This window comes from Lepus europaeus, chromosome 18 (assembly GCF_033115175.1).
Source record: "Lepus europaeus isolate LE1 chromosome 18, mLepTim1.pri, whole genome shotgun sequence".
Classification (NCBI taxonomy): domain Eukaryota; kingdom Metazoa; phylum Chordata; class Mammalia; order Lagomorpha; family Leporidae; genus Lepus; species Lepus europaeus.
In genome coordinates this window covers 49,347,750-49,369,447 of record NC_084844.1, presented here as the reverse complement: position 1 = coordinate 49,369,447, position 21,698 = coordinate 49,347,750, and the positions used below count along the sequence as shown (strand labels likewise).

The following is a 21,698-nucleotide window of genomic DNA, read 5'->3' as shown; positions in this document are numbered from 1 at the left end:
TTGGGTTTGGTTTTCTTTTGTTTTTCTGCACACGTTTTCTTCTTTATCTCTGCTTCCTCTGAAAAGCTCTTATCGCTGACCGGTTGACCATGGGTATCTGAGGGACTGGTTCAAGACACCCCTCCCCACACCTAAAACACACAGATGCTCCAGTCTTTTATATACAACGGTGTAGTATCTGCATGTAACCTGTGCACATCTTCCCCTATGCTTTAAATCATCTCTAGACTACGTAGGATACCTAATACGACGTACATTCTAGGTACACGGTTACCGCACTGTCTTGTTTAGGAGATAATGACAAGAAAAATGTCTGTCCATCTTCAGTACAAATGCAATTGTTTTCCAAGTACTGTTGATCCTCGGTGGGCTGAACCCGTGGCTGTGGCATCTGTAGTTATGGCGAGCTGGCCCTAACTTTTGCTTTCTCCAGATCTTCTGGAGTTCACACCAGAGACACTTCCCCAGTGTACAGTGATCTTCGGCACGGGCACTGCAGATCAGCACCGGGCTGGGGGTGGGGGTTCCTCACTTGCTGTAGAGCGTTGAGGGTCACGCCGATGGCTTCTCTCCCCAGGAGCTCCCAGAGGTTCCCCGTCTGCAGGTCTCTTCTTTTAGAGCAGCTCTGAGAAAGGTCTGGCAAGTGCCTGCCTGATGCTGTGAGCCCGGGAAGTGTCCGGGGGCGAGGAGGCAGACTCTCCTGTCACCCCCATCTCGGCCTGGGGCTCTGAGCCCGCAGACTTTCTGGCTCAGTTTTCCAGAAATAAACTTCCCATCCCCTTCTAGGACTGCGCTGAAGAACTGGAAGGGGAAGTATCCTGCAGATTTTCAACTCAGTATCCAGTTGGCAGCCCTACGCTTGCTCCTACGCCCCTGGAAACCAGCACCTCCAATTCCTGAGCCTTCGGAGGTCCACGGAGCAGGGGTCTCTCTCCAGTCACCTTCCTGGCATCTCCGCTTTGGTGCTCAACACGCCCGTCTAACTCAGCACCTACTCGGCTGTCTCCTGACCCTCCGCCTGCCACACGACCCTTCTATCTACCCAGACTCCGACAATGGCAGCCTCTTCTTCCATTTATTCTGCCCCAAAACCTTCAAGTCATCACGGATTCCTCTTCAATTCTGTTGACTTCATTCCCAAAGATATTTGGAGTCTCACCCCTTGTCCTTTCTGCAGCTACTGCCCTGTCAAAGCCACCCTTGTCTCTCACCGAGGTGGTTGTAGCGATCTTCAAACTCTCTCCCTGCTTCTTCCCCCACCCCCCACCATCTTGCCTCGGTAGGAGACCCGACTAAAATGCAAGTCAGGGGATGCTATTATAGTGCAGCAAATTAAGCTGCTGCCTGGCTTGCCAGTGTCCCACACTGGAATGCCAGCTGGAGTCCCGGCTGCTCCACTTCCCATCCAGCTCCCTGCTAAGGCCCCTTGGAAGGCAGTAGAGGACTGCCTAAGTGCCTGGGCCCCTGCACTCCCGTGGGAGACCTGGATGGAGCTCCTGGGCTCCTGACTTTGACCTGGTCCAGACCTGTGATACTACAGCTGTTTGAGGAGTGAACCAATGGATAGAAGCTCTCACTTGTTCTCTCACTCTCCCTCTGTCACTCTGCTTTTCAAATAAATAAATAAATCTTTTTAAAAAATTGAAATTCTAAGATTGCAAAAAAAACCTCAAATTAAAAATTAACAGCAGATAGAAGATGACATAGGAAGTGATCAGTGAATTTGAAGCTTGACCAATGTAAATTAATCTGAAGAAAAAATTAAAAATAAATAGAATGGACCTCAGGGAATTGTGAAGAAATATCAGAATGTCTTACTTTTTTTTTTTTTTTTGACAGGCAGAGTGGATAGTGAGAGAGAGAGACAAAGAGAAAGGTCTTCCTTTGCCGTTGGTTCACTCTCCAATGGCCGCTGCAGCCGGTACACCGCGCTGATCCGACGGCAGGAGCCAGGTGTTTCTCCTGGTCTCCCATGGAGTGCAGGGCCCAAGGACTTGGGCCATCCTCCACTGCACTCCCGGGCCATAGCAAAGAGCTGGCCTGGAAGAGGGGCAACCGGGACAGAATCCGGCACCCCGACCAGGACTAGAACCCAGTGTGCCGGCGCCGCAAGGCGGAGGATTAGCCTACTGAGCCACGGCGCCGGCCTCAGAATGTCTAACTTACTTTTATGAGAATCCCCGAAGAACAGGAGACAGAACAAAATAATGGTGAAGTCATAGCTGAAGAATTCCTAAATTTGGCAAAAGGTGCAAATTTCCAGACACAAGTTCAATAAACCCCAATCAGGATAAATATGAAGAAGAAAGCCATGGTTAAGCAAATGATTATCAAATCCTGAAAACCAAAGATAATAAGAAAAACCAAGAACAGCTGGAGGAAAATGACCATGGACAGGGCACAGGGACTGTTCACCAGACACAATGCAGGCCTGATGATTTTTTTTAAGACTTTTTTTTTTTTTTTTTGAAAAGCAGAGTGACAGAGTGGAGAGATGGAGAAAGATCTTCCATCTGCAGGTTTACTCCCCAAGTGGCCACAATGACCACGTAGGCCAAAATCAGGAGCCAGGATCGCCCACATAGGTGCCAGAACCCAAGCACATGGACCATCCTATGCTGTTTTCCCGGGCACATTAGCAGGGAGCTGGATCAGAACCAGAGCTGCCGGGACTTGAGACAGCGCTCCCACATGGGACATCAATGTCTTAAGCAATGGCACCACAACACTGGCCCTCAGAATAAATATTGTAAACCCAGAATCTGTATCCAATGAAACTATCCTTTAAGAATTGAGGCAAAATAGAAACATTTTCAGACCAAATTAAAAGATTTCATTGCCACAAGAGCTATACATAGATACAGTGTGTACAGACTCAAGAGGAGAACTCTGGGCACCAGTGTTCAGGTGAGCTCCCTATGTGATGGCCATGTAGCAGGGTGCCCGGCAGGGGATGCACCCCCAGGATAAATAAAATGGAACTTGAAAGAAGATTCAAACAACGCCAAAACAGGCAATCGCAGAGGAGCAAAGGAGAAGACAGGATAGACGCAGGAGAGATGACAATAATGTGGCAGATCTAAATTCCACCCCGTCAATAATTATGTTGCAGGCAGGTGTCTGGCCTAGCAGTTAAGACACCGGCTACAATGCCTGTGTCCCACGTAGGAGCGCCTGGTTCAATACCCGGCCCCAGCTCTACCCCCAGCTTCCTCTAATCCCAGCAGTGATGACTCAAATGACTGGGATGCTGCCACCCACGTGGGAGAGCGGCACTGAGGTTCTGGCTCCCGTTTTTAGCCTGGGCCAGTCTAGGCTGTTGTGGCTATTCGGGGCGTGACTCCATGGATGGGAGAGCACTCTCGTTCCCTAACAATAAATATCAGGTTTTTTTTAAAGTTAGATTAAATTTTAACGTGCTAAGCACTCTAATTAAAATGTGGGCTGGGAAGCGACTCCCCCAGCTTCTTGTTTTCTGGGGAGAAGGGACAGATTGTTCCTTCTCTTTGCGTCCTGTGCCTGCGTGAAACAACTGGAGTGCATCTGCCCGAATCCAGGTTCTTCCTCTCCCACACGCCCGACCTTCGACCTAGAAAGTCCTTCCTGCTCCACCCCACTGTCACCTGCAACAGACAACACACGGCACACCACACACACACACACACGTCTTCCCTTCCCAAGAAGGCAGCATGAGCTGAACCCCACTGGGTCATAGCCGTCCCTTCACCTGCACAGGTCAGAATAGGTATCTTGTTGGGCGAGCTCCCTGGGAGCTGGGGCTTGATTTTGTTTGTGGCTCTAACCTCTGCACCAGAGGGTAGAGGGGTCGCCCAGCTGTCAAGTACACTGATTGACAATCCAAATCAAGTGGCAAATACGGTAGGCTATAGCTTACCGACTCCTCTCTGTAACAACTAATTTGAGTCAGGCAATGATCCAGTCTTGCTCTGTTAAACACCAGCCTGGCAGCTTGGCCCAGCACCATGTCTTTTTCCTGTCTCGCACACACGTATCTGCTTACACAAATTAACATTCCTGCCTTGATACATTTTTTTAAAGATTATTTATTTGAAGTGAACGGGGAGGGCGAGGGAGGGGGGGGGAGAGAGAGAGAGAGAGAGAGCGAGCTTCCATCCACCTGTTCACTCCCCAAATGGCAGCAATGGTGGAGCTGGGCTAATGTGAAGCCAGGAGCTTCTTTCAGGTCTCCCACTTGGGCACAGGGGCCCAAGCACTTGGGCCATCTTCCACTGCTTTCCTAGGCCATCAGCAGGGAGCTGGATCAGAAGCAGAGCAGCTGGGACTTGAACCAGTGCCATATGGGATGCCAGCGTCCAAGGCAGTGGTCTTACTCATTATGCCACAATGCTGGGCCCCCTTGTGGATATTTTGGAACAAAAATTATTTGTTTATTTATTGAAAGGCAAAGTGACAGATAAGGGGAAACAGAGAGAGAGAGAGAAAAAAAAAAAACCCTCCATCTGCTGGTTCACGCCTCCAAATGGCCACAGCCAGGCAGATCTGGGCCAGGCTGAAGTCAGAAGCAAGGGACTTTATCCAGGTCTCCCAAGTGGTTGGCAGGGGACGAAGTACTTGATCCTTCCCAGGTACATTAGCAGGATGCTGAGTTGGAAGCCGAGCAGCTGGGACTCAAGCTGGAGCCGTAAGTGGTGGCTTAACCTGCTGCTCCACAACCCCAGTCGCTTGTGGATCTTTTTGAAATGAGAATTTTAGTGTGATTTAACTAGTTTTATAGACTTTCAAATTTTCAGAAATTTTATTTATGGGGGACAGAGCTACCATCTCCTAATTCACTCTACAGATTCCCACAGTGGCTGGGGCTGGGCTGAGCTGAAGCTGGGAGCCAGGCGAACTCAGACCAGTCTTCTATGTAGGTGACAGGGACCCAGGTACTTGAGCTATCACTGCTGAATTAGCAGGAAACTGGAGTCAAGAGATGGGCTTGGGAATTGAACTCAGTCACTCTCCTGGGATGTGGGCACCCTACCCAGTGTCTTAACCAGTACGCTCAACACCGTCCTGCTACAGATCTTTAAGCAGAATATATCTATTGATAATATAGCACGTTCCTGTATCTGTGTGTGTGTGAAAACTATTCTTAATTGTGATACATGCACAGAAGGCCCCTGCTATTGACCCTGGACACTCTGGCTAGGATCGCTGGCTGCATGGGAGGGGCCAGGTGTGTCAACCAAGACCCTGGACGGGAGGAACAGCAGGCAAAGCGCGGCTGACGCCCGAACGCTAAGGAGCTGCCGCTTCATGCCCCGCGGGCTTGATGATAAGGTGCCTGCTGTCCACATGCCAACCTGGCGGGAGCTGGCAGGACATCCTTGCCACAAACACAATCACAGATACCCGAGGGCTTGCATTCCACCCAGAGCCCGGCAATTGCCTGTGGTCTGGGGAAGAAACTCCCACTCAAGCACACTGAGCTCCAGGAGCCTGCCATCCACGCCGTCATGTCGCCCAGGGCCCGGGCCCGCTCCGACCGCACGGCCGGCAGAAGCGCGTGCAGCCCCACCATGTAATTTTTGTCTGGGCAGTGAAATACCTCCGTCCTTACATCATTTTCCTTAACTTGGCGATCGCTTGAAAGAATGAAGGCCAGCTCGGATCCCTTCCCAGAGCCAGTGATTCAAACGTCTTCTTTAATGTCACGGCCCCGCACATGCAGCCACAGAATCCCACCCCACTTCTCTTTGTAGCCCCAGAACAAGGCGTCAAGGTGTGCATTATCCGTCCTGTGTCCTGGTCCAGCCAGAGTCCCTCCTCCGTGACAGATAACGGGGAGCCCGGCCAAGGCACATCTAAGGGACCCGTTCCCGCTTCCCTGCCCCACGGCCCCACACAAAGAGACTGCCGGAAACGCCTGGCGAGTGCCCGGCGGGTAGCCACAGTGTCCCAGAAAGGAATTCCAAGCCCACAACAGAGCGTTTCTCATCTGGGGAGGGGCTGGCCACCTGCCAAAGGCGGGTGGCCCAGTGATGAAATCCTGCAAGGCCACAGTGCTAATTCATGTCGTAGTGGGAATGGGGACAGGCTTTTGTGCTGACCAGAACGTGCCTGCGCACAAGCTCCCATTAGAACTAGGGCTGTCAGGAGCAGGCATAGAAACTCCGCTGTATCTGTACTGTTCCGTGTGTATGTGTGTGTGCATGCGCGCGTGTGCACATGCGTATTCAAAGCATGCATATTCATGCACGAGTTATGTAATTATAAGTTATTTTCAACATCAAAAGACAACGGTGTTTGCTGCTGCCTTGAGCACCCTGGGGTTCCGGGGTGTTCTGTGCTGATCTCAAAGACACAGCCTTCCATGTTCTCTCAGGGCGGCCAGCACTTGACCGCCAGCGTCACCGCCTCCCAGGCCCAAAGCACGCAGCTACCTCCAAGGACATCAGAGGGGACAGGTCAGACAGAGCTGGCTCTCCGTCACCTGTAGTGCGGTTGTGGCATCTGGAGACCACAGACAGATGAACAAGGGGCCAGAGACAGGCGCTAGGTCCTGTATCGGTGTAGTGTACAAGTTAAAGAACTGCTGGGGCCGGCGCCGTGGCTCACTAGGCTAATGCTCCACCTGCTGCACCGGTACCCCAGGTTCTAGTCCTGGTTGCTCCTCTTCCAGTCCAGCTCTCTGCTGTGGCCCGGGAAGGCAGTGGAGGATGGCCCAAGTGCTTGGGCCCTGCACCCGCATGGGAGACCAGGAGGAAGCACCTGGCTCCTAGTTTCGGATTGTCGCAGCCGTAGCAGCCATTTGGGGGGTGAACCAACAGAAGGAAGACCTTTCTCCGGGTGTGAGGATGGCCTCCTTGTCACTGTTCAAGACAGTGGTCTTGGACCCCGGCGGTGAGCACGGCTGCTCCCAGGGTCTGGGACAACTCTACGGACCCAGTGGGGCGGGGGTGGGAATTGGGGGCCCCCACCTGAGCGGATCTCCCAAGGGATGTAGGCAGCTTCCGCATCCGTCCCCACCTCCCCGGGGCACCCCAGAGCCTTTCCCTCCCCGGCTGCTCCCTGGCCTGGCTCAGATACGCAGCTTGCCTGCCGCCCCTCGGCTTGGGTGGGCTGCCCCTGTGCTCGGCCATGAGGGAGCTCGCCCACTGTGACAGCTGGGTGCTCACTGCATCTGAGGCAGGCCTCCGGGGACACTGACCAGCTCCTCCAGGCCCTCGGTCCTGCCGCAGCCCAGCCTGTCTTCCTTCCGCTCCGCACCACGCTGCCTCACAGCCTCCAGGAAGACCCTGCCACGCCCTTGCCCTCACCCTCCAGGGGCAAGGCTGTGGGCTACGGGATGGAGTTTCAGGGCTGGCCCCCCCGGAACTCAGAACACCTGAGCCCAGGACCCAGCCCTCCCCTCGCACCCCGAGGGCACCCAACTTCCCTGCACATTTGAATCACCTGAGCCATTGAAAAAAAAAATCCCGCAAGTATGCAGAGCAGGGATAGCACCCTCTCTGGGATGAGGCAGGCAGCGTGGTTTTCGTTAAACTTCCCAAGTGATTCCAATGTGCCGACGAGGGTGGAAGCAGCCATCCTCACACCTGGAGCACCGGGAGCCTCAAACCACGGCCAGACTCCGCACTGACCGCGTCAGGGCTTGCCACCGGTCCCCACCGCAGGGATGCCCCAGATTTGGGGACATCTGAACATCAGAGTGCACTTCGTGGGTCCGTGAGAAGCTGCAACCTGTCAGCTGTGGGAAAGCTCATTAAAATGCTGGGACAAATGTGCACACAGTCATGGTGAGTGCTGAAGCCAGTTAAAGGCTGCCTTGACTTTTTTAAAAGATTATTTATTTATTCATTTATTTGAAGGGGTTGAATGGCAGAATGGAAGAGACAGAGAGAGTGAGCGAGAGAGAGCGTGCAAGAGAGAGAGAGAGCACAAGTGGGCACTTCCATCTGCTGGTTCACTCCCCAAATGCCTGCACCAGCTGGGTTTGGGTCAGAACAGGAACTGGGAACTTTCCAACTCTCCCACGTGGGTATCAGGAAACAAAGTACTTGGGTCTTTGTGCCCTGCTTGCCCACGCGCAGATTAAAGCTGAGTAGCCAGGACTTGAGGCAGCACTCTGCTCTGGGACGCAGGTGTCCCAACTAATGGCTCATCCCGCAGTGCCATGCCTGCCCTCGGCTTGTTTTGGCTTTGCTTTTTTTTTTACGAATAAAATTTTGGGAAGCAGAAAAATGAGTAAACACGAAATAGCCTTTTAAAAATTCAGCATGAGGGGTGGCCTCCCCAGGTGCTTCTGACAGCGCTACCACGGCAGTCAGATGTCCCTGAACACCGGGGGTGTGTTCTGCGGAATGTGTCACTGACGATTTCATGGCTGTGTGCACGTGGCGGAGTGGTGGGCGAGGCCACGCCCTCAGCAATCAAGCACCAAGCTAAATTCCAGATGTACGGAGCTGTGGCCGCACTGCGTACTGCTCTAGAGAAAACCTCTTTTTGAAAATTTGTTGTTGTTATTTGAAAGTCAGAGTGACAGAGGAAGACACACAGAGAGAGGTCTTCTATCTGCTCGTTCACTCCGCAAATGGCCACAATGGTCAGGGCTGGGCCAGGCTGAAGCCAGGAGCCTGGAACTCCATCTGGCCCACACTAAGGACCTGGGCCATCTTCCTCTGCTTTCCCAGGGACATTAGCAGAGAACTGCATGAGAAGTGGAACAGCCTGGACTCGAACCGGCATCCATATGGGATGCCAGCATCACAGGTGGTGGCTGAACCCGCTGCGCCACAGAGCCAGCCCCAAGGACCTATGTTACTTGGTTGCTTTGACTTTCAGGGGTTCAGACTAGAGGTCAAGCAACCTGGTGGTTCATAACCATCTGGGGGTCCTGGGCCCCTTTTCTGAGATCAGTAAAGACGCTGGTGCCTCCTCAGGGAGAGGAGTACATGGGGACGATTTTGCATACGACTCCGGGGGGCACTGCACTCCAAGAGTTCCCTGCTCCACATCACCCAGGTAATCCAATAGATGAGGAAACATGGATGCCCAAGAGGCCAAGGTGACTCAGTCTGCCAGTGAATGACACTGTCAGGACTCGAACCCAGATCCCTCAGCCCCATGGCCATTGCAGCAGAGACAAGCCTGGCGGGGCAGGCTTGAGTTCTGAGCCTTGATCCTGCTGCCTATTGGCTCTGAGCCTTGTGTGACTCAAAGCGCTCCTCTGTGCCTCAGTTGCTCCCACTAAAGATGGAGTGAGGATAACGGGACCTCCTCCAAGTGCCCTCCACCTTAGTGTTGTGTGTTTACTGTAATCGTTTAACGGGAAGACAGACAAATGCCAGGAGCTGGGCGGTGCCCCAGGCCACCGAGCCGTGACTCTGGGTTCCTCCTGGGCTTGTCACCCACCGGGGCCAGCAGAAGGTGCAAGGGACCCAGGAGCTGCTTTCTCAGGGAGTAACCCTCAAGTTCAACCCGGTCGACAAGCAGAGGTGAGCAGCGAGGAGGGGCCGTGGTGGGAGTCAGTGGTTTAGGAAAAGGGATGGAGACCCAGATGGAGGGAAGCCAGCAGGGTGAGGGGAGAGGCTGCCACCCCGCCCCCATCCTCGGTGACAGCTCAGGGCAGGAACCTGCAGGGGCTGGCCGTGCTGCAGAGGGCTTCCTGGTGGCGTCCAGCCTTAGGGAACCTCGCAGTCAGCCCGGAAGGAGGACTCTGCTAACCCCACTCCCGGGAGCTGTGGGCTGGGCAGCTACTGCAACTTTCAGTTTTGTTTTCTGCAGAAACGAAACGAAACAAAACTCAACCGAGAGACTCCAGAGGCTGGAGCATGGAGGGCGACTTCCAGGAGTGCGGGCACTGGTAAGCAGGCAGCTTCTCCTGCAGGTGCCCCAGGCTGGCGGGGGACAGGGGCACACAGCACACGGGGCTGTTTCCAAGACAGGCATGACCGGTCCTGCCCAGAACACCGGGAAGGGCGAGTGGGAGGGGACAGGGAGCCGCCAGGGCGGGAAGCTCTCTGCTTCCCCAAGGGTGGGCAGCACGGCCTTCACTTCCCTGCACGCCCTGCTCCCAGAGACCCTAGACTTTCTGGGTCAGCCTCAAGTTCAACAGCCAGGCTCAGAGCCCCTCTGTGTCAGAGCCTGCGTACTGGCTTGGGGCTCTAATGACACTCGTGGGGTCCCCGGGCTGATCTGTGCAAGGAAGGGGTCTTGGGAGATTGTCCAGGACCATTCCCATCCTCCCATTCAGAAGGAGCTGTGGAGTGGGCTCGGAGGGCCAAGCTGGGGGCGGGACCACACCTGTAACTCAGCAGCACCTGGCCTGGGAACAACAGCTTTGCTCTCCACCTGCGGTGGGGACCAGGGTGGACCCTCTCTGGACAGCTCTGCTCCCAACCACAACCACCTCCTCGCCCTCTGGGCGCTGAATGGGCTCAAGGACAGCGGAGGGGTCAGGCCAGGGAGAAAAGAGAGGGAGGGAAAGCAAAGCCACCAGCCTGCATGTGCCCGGGCACTGTGGATGCCAAGAGCTGTCCAGCTCCCATCTGTGGCCCGCCCACATGCCGGCGACTTGGCCGCGCTCTGCCCTGGTCCCCTGGGCCTTGAGGCTGCAGCCACACAGTTTCCTTCCCCACAAGCTGCCAGCAGCAAGAACCTGGGAACAAAAGGAGGCATTTCCTGGGGACATCCGTCAGGGCAGTGCAGGCTTCATTCCTTGTGACCTCCTGCAGGTGGGGCAGGTGGTTGGCCGGCACTCTGAGACCGGGGCAGCTCTCACTGCCACAGCTCATGCAGGGACTCTGAGCGAGGCAGGAGCGCTGTCCTAACTGTCTGGGGACCAAGCAGGGGCAGCAGCAAACAAGCAACAATAACGACAATGACAAAATTTAGAATTTGGTCCCTATTACTTTGTTTTTAAAACAACTTTGCTACCCTGGGAGGCAGCAGGTGATGGCTTACTACTTGTGGGAATCCGTCCCACAATCATCACCCCCAAAAGTCTCCTTTGTAAGCCTTCCCTCCTGGCTGCTCCCCTCCCCCTCCCCTGGCACCACGAGGACTCTGCAGCATCCCCGCCTCTAAGTGTCACGATGTCACATTGTTCCGGCTCAGGGCCGGCGTGGGCAGGGCTGGGTAGGGGGCTTCATCGCCACACCCGCAGTGCTGAGCAGCTCTGGAGAGCTGGCCTAGGTGTAAAGTCTGACTCCACGCTGGATACCATGGCGATGAGCCCACAGCTCTCTCTCCCCTGTTCCTGCAGCAAAAGAAGCGTGGCTTCTGCCCATTTCGCCCTCCACGAGGCCCACTGTCTGCGGTTCCTGGAACTCTGCCCCGAGTGCGAGGAGCCCGTCCCAGGGCCGAAGATGGCAGAGCATCTCAAGGAGCACCAGCAGGTGAGGGGGCGGCAGGACAGGACCTGGGGGCCGGGGCCAGCGTCCGCTCTCCCTGCAGCCATGTGGATGGGACCTGGGGGCCGGGGCCAGCGTCCACTCTCCCTGCGGCCATGTGGACGGGACCTGGGGGCCGGGGCCAGGAGCCACTCTCCCTGTAGCCATGAGGACAAGGCCTGGGAACCAGCATCCTGCTCTCCCTGCAGCCATGTATACAGGACCTAGGGGCGAGGGGCCAGCATCCGCTCTCCCTGCAGCCACGTAGATGGGGCCTGGGGGCCGGGGCCCGCATCCTGCTCTCCCTGCAGCCACGTAGGTGGAGCCTGGGGGCTGGGCCCGCATCCTGCTCTCCCTGCAGCCACTTGGCACCGCCCCATTCAGCCCCTGTCTGTGACAAGGACAGTTTCCATTTCCAGTCCTTCCCCTACGGCTGCCATACAGCAGCCATACCAGGGGCCCCTGGTGCAGGAAGGGTTGCTGGTTCTTTGAACTTTCACGCGGAGGGGAAGCAGGAAGGGGGGCAGCCTGGCTGACTTCTGTCCCCTGCTTTTCATGTCAGCGCCTCCTAAGACCCTTCATCTCTCTGTCTGGAGTCCTCAAGCCAGAGTGATGGCGCGAGAGGGGGAGAGAGAAAGATCTTCCATCTGCTGGTTTGCTCCTCAAATTCCTGCAACAGCTAGAGCTGGGCCAGGCTGAAACCTGGCGCCTGGAATTCCATCCAGGTTTTCCCTGTGGGTGGCAAGGGCATGAGCACTTCGCCCATCCTCTGCTGCCTTCCCAGGCACATCAGCAGGGAGCTGGACTGGAGGCGGGGCAGCTGGGACTAGAACTGGCACTCATATGGGATGCCAGTGTCGCAAGCAGCAGCTTAATCCACTGTACCACAATGCCAGCCCCTAGGCATCCATTTCAATTCCAACTGGGCCGGCAGGCATGTCTCGAGCACTAGGCTGGGTGCTGGAGGGAGACTGAGGTAGCTGTACCCGATCCCTACTCTCTAGGAGCTCATGGACACAAAACCGGAGCTGCATGAGCCAAGGCAGATATGAAGCGGGTCGTGGGTGTGTCTCTCAAACAAAATAGAAGCTTTAAAAAGGTGGGTGGGCATCTGGCACAGCACTGAAGACACCAGCTGGGATGAATGCAATCCATACTGGAGTGCAGGGTTGGAGGTCCTGTGTCTGGCTGTTTAGGTCAGTTGGGCAAGGTGCCATCATACTGCTGGAATTATAGCAGGGGAGTCCCTGTGTGATTCCTCAGTGACATCAAGCTGGCCACCCTGTGGAAAGGGAAGTGAGAGGGGAGGAGAGGCCAACAGTTAAGATGTGCACCTGGCTATTCCCTCCTCGCTCAGGTAGGCTCGGAGAGCAGTGAGAACCAGGCCACCAGGGCGCCGCAGGTGCACCTGCCCGCATTGCTGCTCGGAAGGGCAAGAGAGCTCATCTTTCCCTAAGACAGACAGTCCCCCACTCCAGCCCTTCCCCTGCTTGCTCCGATCAGCTTCCATTCCCTAGGAATGTGGGCTCATGTGCTTGACCTGTCTGTGGTCAAAGAGGCAGGCCCATGACCATGCCCTTCCTGCTGCCTCCCACAGCCCGAGGAGTGCCTGGAGCAGCCCGACAAGCACCTGGAGCAGCCCGTGGAGTGCAAGTTCTGCGAGCTGGCCGTGCACCTCAGCAAGCTGCAGACCCATGAGCACCACTGCGGGGCGCGGACCGAGCGCTGCCCGGACTGCGGCCGGTTCGTCATGCTCCGTGAGCTGGCCCAGCACAGAGATGTCTGTGGGGGCACACAGGCTTCCGGGCTCAGGAAAGGTAGGCAGCTCAGGCTGCGGGGAGGAGGGGCTTCTCTCCTGGGTGGGATGCGAGGAAGGGAAGCCGTGTGCATGGTGTGTGCCTCAGCTCAGCTGGCTCTTCCAGACCTTGCTGTGTGTCTATCCTGGTCCAAGGTGACCGAGGCGCCAGGGGGTGAGGGCCTGGGGTCCCACAGGGAGTGAGGAAGCTATAGGGGACCCTGGAAATGGGAGACTTTCTTTCTCCTTCTTTGAGCTCCTCCAACACAGTCCCTGCTGGGCCTGACCCCCCTGCATCCTGTGGCAGATAAGGGACCTACACAGAGAATGCAACAATGCTTGCTTGAGCCAGAACTAGGACCGGGCACGCAAGTTCTCAGCTGACAGAACGGAGCCAGCTGGAGGCTTTGGGCCCATGTGGGGTCTCCCTGGTACCATCTCAGGTTCTGTTGACCTGGCTACCTCTTCATGAGGGTGTGTTCACCGAGGCCACAGCCATCGGTGGAACAGATCTTGTGTTGACATCACCGGTTGCTCTGGTGACATGGAGTCAGCCTAAAACCCCTTGGATGGTAATCTTGGCTGGTAGATAATCTACCCAGGGTCAACTGTGCCCGACGAAACACTGAGAAGGGTGGGATCCGTGCACATACCCCATCCTTTCAGCATGGCTGGGCTCCCATATACCCAGCACACAGCAACACAGTCGCATCAGCAGTCAGCAAAAATGCACACGGGTGCTTGGGCCCTGCACCCCATGGGAGACCAGGAGAAGCACCTGGCTCCTGCCTTCGGATCAGCGCAGTGCGACGGCAGCAGCGCGCCAGCCACAGTGGCCATTGGAGGGTGAACCAACAGCAAAAAGGAAGACCTTTCTCTCTGTCTCTCTCTCTCTCACTGTCCACTCTACCTGTCAAAAATAAAAATTTTAAAAATTTTAAAAAATGCACACGGTCAACAGCACGTTTGATGACAGAGCCAGTGAGTTGGTAAAATGAAGCAGGCTGGTTACGCCGGATTGGTGGATTGGCATTCGTAACTGCAGCTCCCTCACCTCCTTAGAAGCAAGTCCCGCTCCTGCAAAACGCCTCCTCTTAGGGCTGTGCGAGGCCCTGCCTGCGCGTCACATCCATGGCCGTGAGGGAAATGATGCGGGTACTGGGCCGCGGGTTGCCTGTGTGGCTGAGGATGCTGGCAGCGCAGCAGACTCCAGGCCAGGCGGCAGGTGTCGGGCAGTTGGGCTAACCATGGTCAAGGGCATTCATTCATGGTGCTGTTTCTGTGCTTACTCAGGGGAGAACATTTCGGCTCCTGAGAGGAAAATCTGTTGTGATTATTGCGGCCAGATGATCCCAGAAGATAATTCTTTCCACCATCTGGTGAGTTACAACTCGTCATTGTCTAGTGGTGCCAGTGGCTAGTTCATGTTCCAAAATGTGAGCTATGAAAGAAGGAGTCAGTGCCCAACTCCATAAAGCACGGATAGTAGGGGTTCCCGTATTGATGGTTTGCCTTGTTCAATAAAGGGGTTTTGGTGACTTGCGTTAGGCTAACTCATCCATACTTGGTCTGCGTTTGTGCCCGGCTTGCCAAGGAGCCTCGCTGACCACTCCCAGCGTCCCCAGGTTCCTCTGGCCAGCTCGTCTTCAGAACCCGGACATTGGCATGTGGTCCCCCCGTAGGGCCTGTCTTGCCATTTCCTGTTCCATAAGGAAGTCTTCTCTATCAGACTGTGAGCTCCCGGGCAAAACTGAGTGACTTCTTTCCTTGTCCTGTATCAGCGTTGGGCTTCAAAGGGGGTCTCTGCAGAGGTGCACTGTTGCATCTGATTGATAGAGTCCGCCTGAGAACACTGAGACACTCTCCCCTCCATAACCCAAAGCACCTTCCATGGCTTTCCTGTGCCCGGTCTGTGTCTTTTGCACAGGGTGGGGGACACTCTCCAAGGCTCTGTCCAAGGATGTCCTCTCCGTCTTGGGAAGAGAGCTGTTTAGCTTTCTTATGCCTTCAGTCCTTAGAATGATTCAATATCAGAACCAAAGAGACCTTAGACGTGATCCGTCTCTTTGTTTTCTGAAGTTACTGTGTGAAAATACACATAAATGTGATCATTCATGACCTTGAGTATAAGGCATGGGATTGTGCAATCGCGTTCCAGGACATTTGCATCACCCCCCCCCCCAAAAAAGGAACCCCATAGCCATTAGCAGCTGCTCCCCACCGCCCCTTTTCCCCAGCCTGCGGCAGCCACTGATCTGCTTTCTGTCTCCGGGTCTTCCTGTGAGGGGACAGGTCCTATAAAGGGAACTGCACAAAATATGGTCTTGTGAGACCGGCTTCTCGCACTTTGCATGGCGATTTTGAGGTTCATTGGGTCAGGCACATTGTTCCATTCCTGGCCTTGGGATGATCAAACTGTGTTTCGTTTAAGCATCGTCTGTTGGCAAGCGCCTGGCTGCTCTGCGCCATGCAGCTCCCAGCTTCGCGCAGTGCGATGAGTGGGCCAGCAGCCTCGGCACCACCTGGGCGCGTTAGAATCTTGGGCCCTGCCCCCAGAATGCTGAGTCAGCACATGCAGCTGTCGAAACCCATGCTGTTTGTTTGTTTTTTGGGTTTTTTTTTTTTTTCTCTGTAAAACACACTATCCAAGAACCTCTTGAAGCACCCTCATGTGTGTGGTCCGTGTCTTTTGAGTCAGAAGTAGGTAGTTGGTGAGCACCAAAATGAGAATGCAGCTGACGATGTGTGAACCAGCGACCAAGAGGTGACGAAGTGGGGGGCTCTCGTGCAAATGGAACTGCAGCTGTGGCCACAAACCCTGGATTTCCGTCCTGCTCCACAACCTCTGGATAACCGCTCCCAAAACACAAATACTCCGCTCTCTGCCTTTTCTGCTTCAAAAGCATCTTTTTATACCAAGGTTATTTTTTCTTTTTTTAAAGATTTGTTTATTAATTTGAAAGAGTTACACAGAGAGACAAGGAGAGGCAGAGAGAGAGAGAGAGAGAGAGAGAGGTCTTCCACCTGCTGGTTCACTCCCCAAATGGCTGCAACAGCTGGAGCTGGGCCGATCTGAAGCCAGGAGCTTCTTCCAGGTCTCCAGTGTGGGTTACGGGGCCCAAGGACTTGGGCCATCTTACACTGTTTTCCCAGGCCACAAGCAGAGAGCTGGATTGGAAGAGAAGCAGCTGGAACTCGAACCAGCACCCATATGGGATGCTAGTGCTGCAGGCCCCAGCTTAACCCACTGTACCATAGCACCAGCCCCAAATCATCATTCTTTAATAGACATCTTTTTTTAAAAAAAAAAAAGATCTTATTTATTTGAAACACAGTTACAGATAGAAGTAGAGCCAGAGAGAGAGAGAGGTTTCCCATAGGCTGGTTCACTACCCAAATGGCTACAATGGCCAGAGCTGAGCTGATCCCAACCTAAGAGCCAGGAGCTTCTTCCAGGTATCCCATGCAGCTGCTGGGTCCCAAGCACTTGGGCCATCTTCTACTGCTTTCCCAGGCCATAGCAGAGAGCTGGATTGGAAATGGAGCAGCCGGGACTAGAACCGGCGCCCATATGGGATGCCAGCGCTGCAGGCAGAGGCTTAGCCCACTGTGCCACAGTGCCAGCCCCCCAACCACCTCTTAAAGGCCCTACCTCTTGGCTGTGTTTTTGAGGGACCCATTCAAGCCATAGCAATCATCCCAGGCCTTTATTCCTGGCACGCAGACTTTTCTTACTTGCTTGGTAGGCTGGACATGAACTTGAAGGTCAGCCGTGTTTTGTAGTGGGGAGATTGGGGCTGTTTATTCTACTGTATTGTCCCCCCATGCAAACTGGAGTTGTCATTAAAGTGGACGTGTTACTCCCGATTGCAGGGTAAGTGTGGTCCAGTCACGAAGCCAAAGAGTCGGCCCCCATCCCTCCCACGTCCAGCTGCTGAGAGTCCATCTTCCAAGGCAAAGAAAGACGTCCGTCCAAAGTCAAAACAATTCAATGGGTTTCCCCGAACTTCGGAAAGCTCAACAAAGCAGGCGGCAAGAGGAAAAACCCGATCCATGGATCTGCCTTGGAAGTCGAAGCTTGAGCCCAGGGCCGGCCCAACCTCAGCAGGCGAGGTGGCCTACGACATCCTGCGGCAGTGTTCCCAGTGCGGCATCCTCCTCCCCTTGCCGACCCTGATTCATCACCAGGTACCACGCCTCTGTCCCCTCCTCACCCGCCATGAAGCAGCTAAGACCCGCTGGGTGTTCACGGCATGGCAGCCGCAGAGGGCTCTCCCCTGGCCGCTCCGTATCTCTGTGTGCTCTCCCGACACTGGCCACCTGCTAGATGTGTACCAAGTCCCAGAGACGGGGCTGCCTCAGGGCAGAGCCACATCTCTTGTGTCTGTGCCTCCAGCTTCCTAGGCTGGGCGCTGGCACGCGGCAAGCACTCCCAAACTGTTGAGTACATGAACGAAGCAGACAGTATTCAGTCTCCCTGGCTCACGCGGTACAGATAACTGAGGCGTGACCCGGAGACCACGTGCCTGTATTGGTCAGGATCCTGAGGGCGCTGGACGCTTGTTGCTAGCAGCTCAGGGTCATCTTGCAGTCACCTTCCTACCACTCTAAATGACGTTCTCACAGTGGTAAGAAGTGTCAGCCCAGGCAATGAGCCATCGTGCGTGTGCTGGTTGTCCGGCAGAAGTCTTTGAGTGGTTAGTCTTCAGTGCAAGCCATCGCCAGGTCGTTCATCTCCATTTCTCAGTGAGGAACCTGGACAGCAAGGTTGAGTGGCTTCCTCGGGATCACACCATCAGAGAGGGGGACAAAGGGGTCAGGTTTCTCCTGGAATCCCCGTGCGCGTGGCTCCATGGCTTAAGCTCTTGACTGAAGACTATTTTTTTTAATGTGTGTGTGTGTGTGTGTATGTTTTATTTATTTGCTATTTTTCAAAACACAAAAGACCTGGATTGTTGGGACGACTTGACAGGAGATGACACAAGGAAGGACAAAAGTGCAGCTGATCATGTGCCACTCCCAGCCGCCAGGTGCCCGGCAGCCTTGCAGGCAGCCTGTCCAAGTTCATCTGTGCCCACACAAAGCTGAACAGGCTTGGAGTGCATATTTCCCCACACACGGTACCCTGCTCTATCACTGCCCTGCTGTCTCCCTTTACGAGTGATACTTGATACACAATCTTTACAGAAAGGTACTCCAAACCTGCGTTTCTAATTTCTTCGTGCACACGTATGCTTGCTCCCAGCCTCCCACGGCGTGCTCCGCTTCCTGCTACCCTTTTCTCCACCCTTACATAATAGCATTGCTAGATATTGCAAATAAAAATGCACAACACTGGGGCCGGCACTGTGGCTCACTTGGTTAATCCTCCGCCTGCGGCGCCAGCATCCCATATGGGCACCGGGTTCTAGTCCTGGTTGCTCCTCTTCCAGTCCAGCTCTCTGCTGTGGCCCGGGAGGGCAGTGGAGGATGGCCCAAGTGCTTTGGCCCCTGCACCCGCATGGGAGGCCAGGAAGAGGTACCTGGCTCCTGGCTTCAGATCAGCGCAGCGCCAGCTATAGCGGCCATTTTGGGGGTGAGCGGAAGGAAGACCTTTCTCTCTGTCTCTCTCTCTCACTATCTACAACTCTGTCAAATAAATAAAAATTTTAAAAATGTACAACATTAATCAAATCTGAGTTTTGGAGAAATAAAGGCATGTTTTAGTGTAAGTATGCCCCATACAAAAGTTCTGGGGTTTCTTTTCTTCTTTTTTTTTTTTTTAATATTTGTTTACTTGAAAGGCAGAGTTACACAGAGGGAGAAAGATCTTCCATCTCCTTGATTCACTCCCCAAGTGGCCACAACAGCCAGGGCTGGGCCAGGCTGAAGCCAGGAGCTAGGAGCTTCTTCTAAGTCTCCCACATGGGTTGTAGGGGCCCAAGCACATGGACCATCTTTCACTGATTTCCCAGGCACATTAGCAGGGAGCTGGATCAGAAGTGAAGCAGCCGGGACTCGAACTGGTGCCCCTACAGGATGCCGGTGCCTCAGGTGGCAGCTTAACCTGCTACACCACGATGCCGGCCCCAGTTCTTTGTTTTGCTGATATTAAAATTTAACTGGGTATCCCATATTTTGTTACATAACTATACACAGGGCCAGTGTTGTGGCACAGTGAGTTAAGCCTATGCCTACAACACTGGCATACCATATGAGCCCCAGATCGAGCCGCTCCACTTCTGATCCAGCTTCCTGCTGATATGCCTGGGAAAGCAGCAGAATGTGGCCCAAGAGCTTGGGCCCCTGCACACACATGGGGGACTTGGATAGAGTTCCAAGCTCCTGGCTTCAGCATGGTCCAGCCCTGGCCATCGCAGCCATGTGGGGAGCGAACCAGCAGATGGAAATTCTCCCTCTGTCTTCTTTCCCTCTCTGTGTAACTCTGCCTTTCAAATAAATAACCTTTAAAACAAATAGACAGACATCCACAATTGGAATCCTATTACACACACTTCTTTGCACCTTCTCATTAATATGCAGCAATGCCCTCCTGCCAAGTCCAAGTCGAACAATGTGGCTTTTTCTGCCTGAGAGTCCCTGGTGTAGGCATTCTTTCATTTGTTCCTGCACTCCCTGAGGGTGACGGGCCTTTAGGAAGCACTGCCCAAACCTCCCAGACCCGCCTGGCTGGGCCAGCGGGCATACAGGGGACTCCATGCCTCTTCTATGTCATCACTCCCAAATCTGCGGCACCTGCCACTCAGGGCTCATGCTTGGGCACAGGGGAACAGCAATGTTCAACGGTATTCCAGAAATCCTCTGGCTTGCACCATGTCAAACGTTCTTATTTTCATTTCTGTAGGAGAAATGCCAGCGGTTAGCGTCTTTGAAAGGAGAACAAGTGAGAACTTCCAGGTAGACTTGGAAATGGAAAGGTATTACCGATTTGGAAGATTCCGTTTGTATCCTGGTTTCCCTGCTGCTTTGCTATCTTGGCCTTCAGGCTTCGGGCTTTAGAAGTTTTGTGCTGGGGCCACCGTTATGGCGTTAGTAGGTTAAGCCTCTGCCGGTTCATGTCCCGGCTGCTCCACTTCCGATCCAGCTCTCTGCTATGGCCTGGGAAAGCAGTAGAAGATGGCCCAAGTCCTTGGGCCTCTACACTCTCGTGGAGACCTGGAAGAGGCTCCTGGCTCCTGGCTTCAGATCACTGTGGCCATCTGGGGAGTGAACCACCACATGGAAGATTGATCTCTCTCTCTCTCTCTCTCTCTCTCTCTGCCTCTCAAATAAATATTTTAAAAAATATTTGCACTTTACTTTTCTTTTCTTTCAAACAGAGACCTTGATTTGCCCAAGGGCTACAGATAACCAGGAGGAGAAAAGTCCAGTTAAGTGTCCAGGCCCAACACGCAGGACCCTGGAAAAAACCTTCCTTTCTGAAGGCTGCGGGTTCCCCTTCTTTGGTTTCCTCGTTGGTTTTCCAGGGCAAGAGAGGGCGGGGTGCGGTGTGGGGTTAGGATCCGCAGGATGAGGCCCGGGGGGCCAGGAGAGCAGCGGGCTAAAGAGCAGAGGGAGGGGGGAGGGATGAGAGGCTGGGGGTGGTAGGCGATGGGGGAGGGCAGAGGATGGCGCTGACGGCGTTGGGCAGGGAACCCAGTTGGGCGAGCAGAGAGACGCCGGCAGCCTTTCTGCCTGGGCTCTGAGAAGCCCCCTCGGTGCCCCACTCCTGCCTGGGTAGAGGTGAGGCGCGCCCCGCGCTGTGGGAAGTGCAAAGGTGGGGCTTGGCTCTGTAGGGTACCGGGCACGAGAGGCCCCCCAGGCTGAGTGTCCTGAGGTTGGGTCGGGTCTGGGAGGAGCGGGAGGATCCCAGCTCAAGTTCGGGGCAAAACCTGGTCCTGGCACTCAGTGGGGCCGGCGTGGAGCGCGCCCGTGGCGGCCTCCCAGCCCCCAGCCGGGGCGCCTACCTGCACTGCAGGCGCGGAGCCCAGTCCCGCCGCCGGCCCACCCCAGCCGGAGACCTGGCAACTCTAGGTTTGCGCCCCTGAGCCCGGAGGGGCAGAGCAGAGCCCCGCAGGAGGCCGCGCGTCACAAAGGAGGCCCGGTGCTCGGCATTTAGCCCGGGGGATGGCAGGACGCAGAGCCCCCGGCGCTGGCGGAGTTGGCGTCGGAGCAGCGGCGACGCGGGCGGAACAGGCAGGCCTGCTCGCCGTCCGCGCAGCCCGAGGCGGGCGCAGCCGGAGGGGCGCAGCCAGCGGGTAACCGGGCGAGGGCGCACCGCGTGCGCGACGGGGTGGGCGAAGCTTGCAGCTGCAGGAGATCCCCGGGCCCGGGCCGGGCCGCTGCCCCTCTTCTTGGGCGGCCCAGCGCGCTTGGGATTCCTTCCGTGGTTGGCAGCTGGGTGTTATGGAGGGCTCTCCTGGTTCGAATCCCACCTCTGCACTTGCCGTCTCTCTTTTCCTCTTCCAACAAGCCCTGCTTACTGATGTGAGCACTGAGGCACACGTTAACTTGCGAGAGGTCACACAACTGCAGCTGACCAGAGCTGGGATCCAGCCCACCAG

At 55.1% G+C, this 21,698-nt stretch overlaps 1 protein-coding gene across 1 annotated transcript; it reads left to right on the top strand.

Moving 5' to 3' along the window:
- Nucleotides 1–9,730: 9,730 nt before the first annotated feature.
- Nucleotides 9,731–20,415, top strand: XAF1 (XIAP associated factor 1). The gene is made up of 6 exons (XM_062174772.1): nt 9,731–9,832; nt 11,234–11,366; nt 12,958–13,177; nt 14,449–14,534; nt 17,029–17,343; nt 20,000–20,415. The coding sequence occupies exons 1-6, from the start codon at nt 9,801–9,803 to the stop codon at nt 20,054–20,056; spliced, it is 843 nt and encodes a 280-aa protein (XP_062030756.1). The 5' UTR covers nt 9,731–9,800; the 3' UTR covers nt 20,057–20,415.
- Nucleotides 20,416–21,698: the final 1,283 nt, after the last annotated feature.

Excerpts from the sequence above, each read along its gene's own strand:
- XAF1 (XM_062174772.1), top strand. The coding sequence starts at position 9,801 with ATGGAGGGCGACTTCCAGGAGTGCGGGCACTG. Across the intron at positions 9,833-11,233 it reads TTCCAGGAGTGCGGGCACTG|CAAAAGAAGCGTGGCTTCTG; the intron begins GTAAGCAGGCAG and ends CTGTTCCTGCAG. Across the intron at positions 14,535-17,028 it reads ATAATTCTTTCCACCATCTG|GGTAAGTGTGGTCCAGTCAC; the intron begins GTGAGTTACAAC and ends TCCCGATTGCAG.